This window comes from Branchiostoma lanceolatum, chromosome 11, assembly GCF_035083965.1.
Source record: "Branchiostoma lanceolatum isolate klBraLanc5 chromosome 11, klBraLanc5.hap2, whole genome shotgun sequence".
Taxonomy (NCBI): domain Eukaryota; kingdom Metazoa; phylum Chordata; class Leptocardii; order Amphioxiformes; family Branchiostomatidae; genus Branchiostoma; species Branchiostoma lanceolatum.
The window spans coordinates 18,079,795-18,092,074 of record NC_089732.1 but is presented as its reverse complement, the minus strand read 5'-3'; the positions used below and the strand labels follow the sequence as shown (position 1 = coordinate 18,092,074).

Below are 12,280 nucleotides of genomic sequence, written 5' to 3'. Positions count from 1 at the left end.
GCGCCCTGCTGTGAGTTACGCCCCGCTGTCGGCGATTGGTTGGGCCCTGCTGTGAGTTACGCCCCGCTGTCGGCAATTGGTTGCGCCCTGCTGTGAGTTACGCCCCGCTGTCGGCAATTGGTTGCGCCCTGCTGTGAGTTACGCCCCGCTGTCGGCAATTGGTTGCGCCCTGCTGTGAGTTACGCCCCGCTGTCGGCAATTGGTTGCGCCCTGCTGTGAGTTACGCCCCGCTGTTGGCAATTGGCTGCGCCCTGCTGTGAGTTACGCCCCGCTGTTGGCGATTGGTTGCGCCCTGCTGTGAGTTACGCCCCGCTGTCGGCGATTGGTTGCGCCCTGCTGTGAGTTACGCCCCGCTGTCGGCGATTGGTTGCGCCCTTCTGTGGGCGGTCTAGAAAGTCCCGCCCTACTACTAGTATCCGACACCTGGATGCCAGATGGTAACACACAAAGACCGAGAGAGAAACACAATGTTCCGCTTTCAAACCAAAGGTCTAACTGAGGGGATTTGTAGTAAAATTTCCTTGCTGGCATGTTGTCCTGTCCTGGAGCCGAGGAGCTAGCTAGCCTGTTCAGGTCCTGGAAGAATTCTGGCATCCAGGCTATATAGGAATGCTCTCCTTTTTCATACCAACCTGTTTTTGTTGTGTTTCTAATTCTGTGTGTCTAGTACATGTAAGTCAGTGTGTCTGTGTTTTCCACATTATGACCAGTTAACAAATTTTGGCAAACATTATAAACTCATGACATGCAAGAAGCTACGGATAAAGCACGTTGAAATTACTGATCATGATTTATGATTTATCAGATTCACTATACAGAGTTTCTGATCGGTAAAACATCGGTCCCCAGATAGTGCGAAATGGAACGAAATGGAATGAAATGGAACGAAATGGAACAAACTAAAACAACATACAGTCAAATGGCCATAGTGGTCAATTTTTTGTCGGTCCCATGGACTTTCCCCATTGATACAAGCATTAAGAATTAGTCTATAACGGTCACCTGTCCAATGTGGTCGCGGTCAGGCGATTTTGAGTCCGGCCACAACGCCAACACTGCCGATTACGGTTTCGGGGCGGCGCGTGGTCGGCGTACCTTTGTTTACAACAGCAGCCGGAACTCCGACAATGTTTTAGTTTCCGCGCTGCAGCTGCACCACCAAAAATGTGGACTCAGCTAGGACCCTACTTTGAATAACTTACTTACTTAGCTCGAACCAATCCAGAGGGCTTCCTCCATAGCACTTTATCCTTCATGGCCCTTCGTAGTTCCTTAGTATCTTGTAAGTTTGTGTCACTACGTAGGTTGTCTAAGTAGGTTACTCTGGGTCTACCCCTACTTCTTTTGTGTTTGAATAAAGAAAACATTAAAGAATTTCGTAGTTTGATGCAAAGTATTTCCAGAATGGTGTCTTCGATTTTTACATGGCTGTTTACACTCCTCCCTTCCGCGGTACATCGCCATCTCTGAGCTGTCGGACTTGGCGAAATAACGGCCGCAGCTTTTTAATAGAAGACTTGTTCGTGTATCTGGTGTGTTAAGTTCTTGAAAATGTAATTATCCGGGCTGAAATTACGTTTTCCGCGGGTAAATAAGAGATCTAAGTCGAATTTCCGCATTGTTCCAAGATGGCGTCGCAGCATGCAAACAAAGGTCAGTAGAGTTCAGTCGACGATACCCCTGTTATTTAGGTTAAATACGGTGAATATATTTTATAATACCGAATCGCTGAGAGTAACTTCATTCTCAAAACCGTTTTGTCGAGAATAGTATTTTGACAATAATGATGGCAACGCTGAGTAGAGGGTCACTGCGTAGCTAGACAGCCCGGCACCTAAATATACAACCTGTGCCAAGCAGATATACAACTATCATACACATAAGAAATATAACTTCATAAAACACACAAAAATTGGGTCTTTAAGTGTTTGTTGAGAAGAAAACCAACCAAAGAATACAACGTAAACATAGCTGCCGTCTGGCGACATTGTTTTCCCGCCATTTTTTTGGGCCGCGATGGTGGCGGACAGCGATTCAACGCACAGCTTTGTAACGCTCTAACATGTGATTGGTACCGTCTATGAAAAGGAAACTGAATACAGAGATGGCAAAGATATTTCCCAATAAGTAGACGGAATATTGTTGATGTAAGCGGTGTAGTTTTTTCGTAATGATTTTGTAAGCCGGGTCGCATGCAAGACGTACGTCGGGCCGCGCGCAAAGTGCGTAGTAGCCTATTTCCCTTGAAAACATGAGCTGGGATGCGCTAGATATAGCCCTTCTCACATGACGTTAGAAGTGCACACAGTCAAAATTTTCCGGTCGAAAGAAACCTATAATATAGCAGACTTCAAACCTTATTTACATTTCCCTAAATTCATCACCAACTTCCGAAGAGAGCAAAATTACCAAAGCGTAATTAGGCACACTATCTGGCGTAGCACTAAATCAAAAGGTACATTCGTGAAAATGTCTCACAGCGTCTTCCGCATGTAACGTGGAGTGTGAAGGGCCCATGAACAGTATGAATACATTTCTTGTCCAAGTATTGTCTTTAGATGAATGTGTTCAAAATTCATTCATTAAAACATGACCATTCTCTGGCAACCAGCAATGGAGCGCCGTGAGTTCGAGCGCGTAAAAAAAGTCATATGTTTGGGCACCCCCGTTAATGGTAGAAGCCAAACCCTAACTGTAACCAAAGGAAACTCGCCACGACGTTTTGATTGAAAACCGGACGAAAAGTAACAGTTAGTGGCAACTAGGAACAAAACAACATATATTTTGTTTCAAATGTAACATTATGAAATGAAATACCGGTAGATAGCGAAATATAGGGAACGTTGTAACATTCACAGTTAAGACCGGAACAGGAAGCATTTTAAATTACAGAAGCGAGTGGTACTGGTATTTCATTTCATAATGTTACATATGTTATCTTGTTCCATTTCGTTCCATTTCGCACTTTCTGGGGAAAGTGTTATCGCATTCGTTCATAGCAGAGGCACAGAAAAGTTCTTTACTACTGAGCACTCAGTGCATGTTTTGATAGACAAGTTCTGTAACAAGAACTTTGAAGAGGGCAATGTCATAATTTGGTTTCCATAATGAGAGTTGGACCTTTGCACATGTAGTGAATAAATAGCAAATATAGAAAATATTTTAGTTACGGTCCTGGTAATGTGTGCCCTGATCATTGCCTTATACCGTGTGAGGATGAAAAGGGGGAGGCCATGATCAGAAAATGCATAACGTGTATAATGTAAATTAACTTGAATATTGGTCCCCAGAATGATTTGATAATAGCAAACCTTACATCGTCACCATGGCAATGCTTTTTCATTGCCAGGAGATTTTTTTTACAAAGCTTTGTTTTGGGTGTGTTTGTTGGTATTTTTATCAGGAAAATTATGACATTCTTATCTATTCTTATCTAACAGTAGCAAATGCACAGGTTTACATTTTCGCTGTCTGCTCCCAGTATATTTTCATAGCTCTTAGATATTATCATGTTAATGAATGAACATGATCAAGTTGAAAAGACAAAAATGCATGGTGTTGCAAGGTACCCCCCAACATGCGTCCCTTTGGGGGAAGGTTCACTGCACCACTACACTCTAAATAGACATCAAAATCGTAAGTACTACTAACTACTAAACAATAAAGGCTACATATATAAATCTGTATTTAGATGTTTAGCCATCTAATAATGTTATAAAAGTTGCTATGTCAGGCGGAGTATGTAACTATGTACAGCCAAAGCAGTTAAATACTGACTATAATATTGCAAGTTAATTTTTGTCACCATGAAAAAAGACTTTTAATTTTGGGCCAAGAACACTGGGTCACCCCTACTCTTGTCGATAAGTTTGTTAACGTGCAGAACTATAGGTTTGATGCCCTAAATCTCCCTCATACACGGGGCCGTTGGCTTTACGTCCCCCTCCAATAGGAAGATGCGACTCTTTTTCATTTGTGTCCAGGTCGGGACACAAACTCGGGCCACTGGCTCCACGGAATTTGATATGTGGTAACAGGCAGAGTAACATGCAGACACAATGAAATAAAGGAGACTGTTAAATGGTGTCCTGTAGAAAACAGTTCTTAACAGCACTGCAAAAATATTGTAGGACCTGTGTTATTGTTAAGATTATCATATGTCATGGGAAATTGCTTAAGCATGAAAGTATGTTTGTACCAGTCCACACTCTGGAAGTATGAAATGGTCAGTATGAGTTGAGTTGGGTCTTGGAGTTCGTTCAGATGCTTGTAGTATGATGGATGTGGTCCCAATTATGAACCAGTCATTCACCAAAATGTCGGCACTCTGGTGAAAAACATTGGTTGTGAATGTGAACATGCTTACCCAATGATTCGTCAGATTGATGAAACTATATTATATATTACTGTTTTGAAATATCTTTTTGTCTTCCCAGGAACACCCTCAGAAGAATCCAGAGATATTTTCAACCGACTGGTACTGGTGGATTCTGACCAGCCAATAGTTAAATGCCTGCTGGGGAGCCGGTACCTGCTTCCTCCCAGGTCCTCATTCCTCCTGTCTGACGTTACCAGGATGGAGCCACTTGTTCAAGGTAGGAGAACACAGTAACACTAAGCAACAGACATAGGTCAATTGTACAGGGTAGGAGAAGCCAGTAACAGACATCTATGTCAATTTTACAAGGTAGGTGGTGTCGTGTGGCGTAATGGATAGAACATTTGACTGTCAAACAAGGGGACCAGAGTTCGATTCTGAGCTGCCCCCTGACGCTGTGCCCTTGGGAAAGGCACTTAACACGACTTTCCTCACTTCACTCAGGTGTAGATGAGTACTAAGTATCTAGCTCATCTAGGGTTAGGGACGTCCCTCGGATAGGAGTCAAATGGAGGTCCCGTGTTTGGGTAGAGCCACACCCCGTACATGTAAAAGAACTCACCACACCTTTCGAAAAAGAGTAGGGGCATGCTCCGGTGTGCGATGGTCCAAATCCTAATCTGTCTGGAATTGGTTATTCACTACAAATCATCCGGATGGAGGCCTGGCAAACCTCCGTCTGGTATCAGCCATACAGTGATTTATACCATTTGTTTGTTTCTGTTTTATTTAGCCAGGGTGGCCCAACTCAGTGCACTATACACTGCTTTGCAGTGGGGCCCTGGATAACACAATACAATCAGTACAAAACATAAGTCTAAAATACATATACACCGATACATACAAAATTTACAGAGCCATAATCCATACTCGTAGTCCATATTCCGTTCCTATCGTAAGGTGAGGTCAGAGGTCAGTTCATTTGTTTCAACATCCTCTTAAACGTTACACTGTTTGGAGCATTTTTCATTGAAAGTGGTAGCTTGTTCCATTCACCAACACCTCTGTGGCTGAACTTTCGCCTTCCACATTCCAGACGTGTCTGAGGCAGTTGCATAGATCGATTTAGACTGTGGCGTGTGGGATAGTTATGATACTCCGATACCATCTGAAAGACGTTGAGATATTCTGGCAGTTGTTGGTGAACAGACTTATAAACTGTTTGTAGCAGGTGCTCATTTCTCCTAGTTGCTAAGGTTTTCCAATGTAGACTTGAGAGTTCAGTATTACCAATGTGAGATACATATGACAGCCCAAGTATAATTCTAGCAGCCCGATTGTGTAGCTTTTGTATCTTATCTAAGAGGCCTTTACCACAGTTACCCCACACTACATCACAATAGTCCAGTTTGGGCAGGATCATACAGTTGAATAGCATCTCAAGGGTACATTGTGGCAAAACTTGGGTAAGGCGCCGCAAGACACCCAGTCTCGCCGACACACCATTGCATAACTTATCTATGTGGTCTTGCCATGTTAGACACGAGTCAAGCCAGACACCGAGATATTTAAAGCTGGAGACAACTTCCAAACATGTGCCAGAAAGAATTGCTGTCAGTTGGTCTTTACCTAGTCGCAGCTTCGCCCTAGTGCCAAAAAGCATGGCTTTACACTTCTTCACATTTAAAGTTAGTTTGTTTGATTCTAGCCATATTCGGAGATCTTGGTTCAGTGCTCTATTTACATCACTGATTGTACTGGACGCATAAAACAGTGCAGTGTCGTCTGCATACAGTACTACTTTTCCATGCTGTAGGACATCAGGCATGTCGTTGATATAAAGAATAAATAGTAACGGTCCCAGTACAGACCCTTGGGGGACTCCCACCGAGATGTTCATGAAATCACTTGAGACCCCATTTACCACTGTGGTCTGCTGTCTGTCGTTTAAGTAGGAGCGGAACCATGTCAGTTCTGTGTCTTGGAAACCACTTATTCTTAACTTATCGAGAAGGATCGTGTGACATACCGTGTCGAAGGCCTTCTTTAAATCAAGAAAGACTGCACCGGTAAAGAGTCCCTTCTCCATGTTGTCAAGAATAGTATCAGTGACATGGATCAATGTTGTTGCTGTAGAATGAGCGGGTCTAAAACCTGACTGAAATTTGTTAAGTATCTGATGTTCGTTTAGAAAGGCATATATCTGGGCATGAACAGCTTTTTCAAACATCTTCATAAAGGATGGAAGAACAGATATAGGTCTATAGTCACAACAGTCATCTTTATCACCACCCTTAAACAGTGGAGTCACTTTAGCCCGTTTCCACTCCCTGGGGACTTCACCGGTAGAAAGAGACAAATTGTAGATGTAAGTTAAGGGACCTGCAATCGCAGGTGCAGCATGCCGAATAAGTCGACTGCTTATCCCATCCAGCCCGGTGCTCTTCCCTAGAGGAATGCCTATAACAGTTGTTTGTACGTGAACTCTGTGGAGATGTTTGTGAACTTGAAGGAGAACCTTGGTGGTCCTACAATCGGTGTATAGACACTAGTGAAAGCTGCGGCCAGTCTAGCACCTATAGCGGTGAAATACTCATTAAAGGTGTTTGCAGTATTTCCTTCATTCTGTTTAGAGGCATTTTCAGTGTGTCTGGCTGGACCTGGCAAAAGTGTCTTAAGCCTCGCCCAGAGACTTTTACTGTCTTTACTTTTGTCTTTGATTTCATTGTGGTAGTATTGCTTCTTCAAATATTTTGCTGTGTTATTACATTTATTCCGTAGTCTCTTAGCTGTCTCCCACACATGAGGTAGTTTTGTTTTCTTAGCCCTGTTGAAGTAAAAGTCTCTGTCACGGGCCATGGCTAAGTATTCTTGGGTCATCCAGGGGGGCTGGTGACCTCTGATTCGTACAGTTACCCAGGGGGCATACTTATCACAGATATCAGTCAATATTGTTTGGAAACATCCCAGTGCTTCATTAACGTTGGAACATTTTTCTACTTCTGTCCATGGTGCACTGTACAGCTCTTCCTGAAAGGCCACTTCGTTGAACTGTCGGTAGGATCTGACTCTTGCCGTTCTTGGAATCCCCCGGGGTTGCTTAGCCTTCCGCACTACGTAGGTGAAGCTGTGATCGCTGAGCCCGGTGGACTCCACACCACATTCTATTACCTTCTCCGGAGCGGTTGTTATAATAATGTCAATACATGTAGATGAACTTTCGGTTACCCTAGTTGGTTCATTTATAAGTTGTTTTGCTTGGAAAGTGTTACAAAGTTCATCTATTTTCTTACAAGAACTCTTTGTAAACATGTCACAGTTTAGATCACCAATTAGGAACAGTTCATCAGAGGTTCCTGTGGCAGAAATCATAGCAGTTTCAAGGGTATCAAAGAACTCCGGTTTTGAACTTGGTGGGCGGTAGACGGTGCCAATTTTAATTGGTTTACCGACAGTGTGTTTCACCTGTACCCACACACCTTCAATATCTAGAACAGTAATTTCGGGAATTGACTTATGTTGAATTCTATTAGTTACATAGCATGCCACACCTCCCCCATGACGATTTCTGTCCTTTCTATATAGCGTGTAATTTGGAATGTTCAATTCATTGTCATCTATACTATCGTCCAGCCAAGTTTCAGTTAGCGCTAATACATCCAATGTATTGTTAACCATTTCAGATCTTAATTCATCCAGCTTGGGCAACAGACTACGGATATTCAGGTGCACTAATTTGAGACCATTCTTGTTCCTTAGCTTGTCAAACAGATTATGCGTGGCACAGGTGTTGTTAATTGGGCCGGGGTTTGGATGTATATCCGATTGGTTAATCAGTAGATCTCTTTTGTCCCAGTTTTCAACTGGATGCCTCATGTTTTGCATATGAAAGGTTGTCATCACTTGATTAGTACTTACATCATGGTTTTGATTGGTTGACATACTCAGCCCATAGACATCGTTAGGAATATAGAGTAGGCACATTCCAATCAACAGCACCTGTAGGAACCGACATCTTGCCTTGTTGTCTTTATATAGACAAGATTGTAAAGGTGGACAAAATAAGCCTATACGTGCTCTATATAACTTAACGTTTATCGTCATTGTCGGGTAACAGGCTGTATCTAAATTTTATCATACAGAAATATTGAACAAATTCGTAAATACAAAAATACATTCACCCGGACGGGACACCTGGCGCATCCCCGTCTTGTATGACAGCCAACAAAATGGTATGTCACCCTGTAAAAAGGGCGGTATAACCCTGTCGTAGCAAAAGCACATCAACTGATGACAGGGTACGAGAACACAGTACTAGTAACAGATATAGGTCAATTGTACAGGGTAGAAGAAGCCAGTAACAGACATAGGTCACTTGTACGGGGTAACAGGGTAGGAGAACACAGTAACAGACATAGGTCAATTCTACAGGGTAGGAGAAGCCAGTAACAGACATAGGTCACTTGTACAAGGTAGGAAAAGCCAGTAACAGACATTAAGGTCACTTGTACAAGGTAGGAAAAGCCAGTAACAGACATAGGTCACTTGTACAGGGTAGGAGAAGCCAGTAACAGACATAGGTCACTTGTATGGGGTAATAAGGAGAACACAGTACAGGGTAGGAGAACACAGTTACAGACATACATGTATAGGTCAGTTGTACAGGGTAGGAGAAGCCAGTAACAGACATATTAGGTCACTTGTACAGGGTGGTAGAACACAGGAGCAGACATAGGTCAATTGTACAGGGTAGGAGAAGCCAATAACAGACATAGGTCACTTGTACAGGCCAGGGTAGCTAGTAACAGACAATTGCCAAAATTCTTGACGGTGACAATAATTTATGTTACTAGTATATACACATACTATTAGGCCCTTTCACTGAGAGGGCAACTCAGCAACAGAGGGAAATGTCACTGAGGCTACATTTAGCCTCCTTTGCGGGCCTCCCGGGTGGTGCCGGCGATAATCATTTCAGGTGAGCACTGATTTGTGATTTTCAACTTATTGGGGCCAGGGTCTTTTGCTGGGGAACCTGTATTGCTGGGGAATGTGCCTGTATTGCGGCCTATGATGATGGGCCTTTTTAGACGCCTTACCGGAGCAGGCCATCTATAGGCAGCAAAAGACCCTGGCCCGAAATGTTGAAAATCGCGAATCAGTGCTCACTGTGCGACCTGCAAAAGGAAGCTAGGCTACATTCATGATGAACATTTACCCTTTTCATACTAAGCAGCGCAAGTCGCCCGAATCGACCAAAATTGCCAAAGCCGCATTTCCTTCACACCAGGGGTTGAACGAGCGCGAGTTGTAAAACTTCCTCATACACGCTCTTGTTCCGGCGGGATCCCTTAAGTTTTGTCTGTATCCCCACATCCCCGTAGATGGCCATGAGCATGTGTGTCTCTTTGTCATCCAAGAGGCCAAAATCGCCCGATTCTGTCATATTTCCGCGAAATTTTCCAACGAGCTAGGAGGTAGGCGAATATGGTATTATGGCGGCAAATAAGTGGAAATCAAGGCTGACGTCGCATATGACCCCTTGAACCATGTCCGGTTCAATATGTAAAGTAATACGCCCGATGCGCATCGAGCGACTTGGAGCGTTCATACTAACCCGGAATGCGGCCAAATCGGTAGTAATCCACCTCCCAGAGGTAGATTCGCTGCGAATTGGAGCGTTCATACTAGCCCACAGCAATGCGGCTTTGGCGATTTCAGCGATTCGGGCGACTTAGTATGACCGGGGTCATTATAAAATATGTTCATGCCATGTTGTTCCAGGAGGCCTGAAATATCACCTCATCCTGATGGACCCACCCTGGGAGAACAAGTCTGTGAAGAGAGGCAAAAAGTAAGCAGTGTTTCCAGTTTGACTCATTCTATTATGATGATAGTAAGCTTTGGCTTCATGAAATGATTAAAGTGATAATCCTGTAAGATTATGTGTTACTAGATTATACTTAACCTTAGTGTTGAATTGATATGGAGTAGCTACATGTAGTAGGTCATTTTTTCAGATTACATATGTTGCAAATATTGCAGAAATTCTTCATCAATTATGCAAATAGTGTTCAAATTCACAAAATGTGTGTCTGATAATATCCACCTTTATTTTAACGTACATGCATGTGTCACTAGCATAGATGTTCAATCACTTGTGAATGTATTACAATATTCCAATTGTCATTTTTTGCATCATTCGGCCACACCAATCTAATTTGTTGCTTCTCAGATTTTTTCTGAAAATTTTTTTGCAAATAGTCTGGGGTGAAGATAAGGGTTAACATAACATAAAGAATAAGACGAATATTCAAGTTTCAGCTTTGTATGGCTCATTTTATGCAATGCACCCCTTTCTTTGATCTAGTACCGTCGGTACTATAATTTCAGTAAGAAAATTACCTTATGCCATGTAATATGTGGATTGATTTTGTGAAATAGTTTTAGTAAATAAAAATTATAACTTATGATCAATGTGACCACACTTTCTAAGTATGTGCAGGCCTTTATAATCTATTTTGGTGGCTATCGAGTTTTACAACTGAACAGATAGTAAAATTGGGAGTTAAAATTTGTGAATGGGAATACATGTAGTGACCTTTTTTTTTTTTCAAAATGGGAAAAACAGGGCAGGCTATTCCGAGAAGCAACAAAATAAGTTGGCGTGGCCTTCATATCAATAAATGTTGCTCTTGAGCCTTGTTATCTTTGTCATGAGTATGGTATTCATGTCAATTAGCATTATTGAAATATGAATCTTGCTTATTGATTGTGCAAAAATTTTGTTGGTCTTCATTAAGGTCACTTAGAGGTCAAAAATTATGAGAATTCATCCGTCCCTTCTTGACTTATCCTGTGTCATGGACTTATCCTGTGCCAACGGCTCAACTAGAAATGGAACAACTTATCCTTCCTGGTAGAAACGTAAACTTAAGATAGACCATGTGAAGGTAAACATTCTGCATTTGCTCGCAAATGTTGCCCGTCTAGTTTGGACTGTTTTCTCAAACATGTCTCTATCTAATCTGTAGGTATGAATCTCTGTCACCACGGCAACTGTTCCAACTACCAATCCCTGCCCTTGCTGCTCCTGGCTGCTTGGTTGTAACATGGGTAACCAATCGGCAGCAGCATATGAGATTTGTGAGAGAAAGTCTGTATCCTCATTGGTCGATAGAACCTGTTGCAGAATGGCACTGGTTGAAGGTGAGATTTGTTCTCAGCATAGATTTGTTTATTTGTTTATCAGGATTTTTCATACAAAATGGAAAGGGCAGCAAAACGGGAATGGATAAGCCTTACCTAGTTACCGTCCTAGCTGATGACACCAACAGACAACAACATTGGCAGAACGATTACAATAAGCTGTATAAGTCATGATTTAGAAATAAAATAGAAATGGTGCTTGGCTCATAAAGGACATCAAGATCTAAACTATGAAAAATATTGTCCCAATAATGAAGGGTTGCAGTTCTCTTGTCCTCTCCAGTCGAACCGCAGAGCTCTATGCGCATCTGTTCTGCGCAGCGTTCTCTAAGACGGCTTTCGCCGGGTCACAGCTGGACCTGGGTTGGACCCTGTTGCATGGGTGTAACCAACTACCTGTGGTGCAACAAAAAGACCTCAGACCTACACAATATCTATACTTTTTCATATCTACAGGATTTGCCCTGTCTAACCATGTTGATATTTCGTGCATTGCAAAATGAAAGTGAACGCTGTGGTCTTTGAAACATAGTGTATTTTTGGTCAGTTTATTTGTGCTTGCCTTGTATTCAGTACATCTAGATCCAATTAGCTAATTACATTGCATGATAGTCCATTTCTTCACCTTAAAATTGATATTAAAATTCCCTGGTCAATTTCTTAGGAAACACCTTTGCCCCGAAAATAACTGCGACAATGCCAACATCAGTGTGGTGAAATTTCTGCCTAGTTGTAGCTACCGATCCACGCTCT

General features: G+C 42.5%; 1 protein-coding gene and 1 long non-coding RNA gene across 4 annotated transcripts in view; both read left to right on the top strand.

The window, feature by feature from the left end:
- Positions 1 to 12,280, top strand: part of LOC136444474 (uncharacterized) — a 456,752-nt gene that overhangs the window by 251,649 nt on the left and 192,823 nt on the right. The window lies entirely within an intron of this gene.
- LOC136444463 (N(6)-adenine-specific methyltransferase METTL4-like) overlaps positions 1 to 12,280 on the top strand; it is a 36,277-nt gene that overhangs the window by 12,440 nt on the left and 11,557 nt on the right. For all 3 annotated transcript variants that reach the window (XM_066442025.1, XM_066442024.1, XM_066442026.1), the window contains 3 exons: positions 4,437 to 4,595; positions 10,103 to 10,172; positions 11,353 to 11,527. In XM_066442025.1, coding sequence (XP_066298122.1) covers positions 4,437 to 4,595; positions 10,103 to 10,172; positions 11,353 to 11,527 — 404 coding nt within the window. The remainder of the gene's footprint in view (positions 1 to 4,436; positions 4,596 to 10,102; positions 10,173 to 11,352; positions 11,528 to 12,280) is intronic.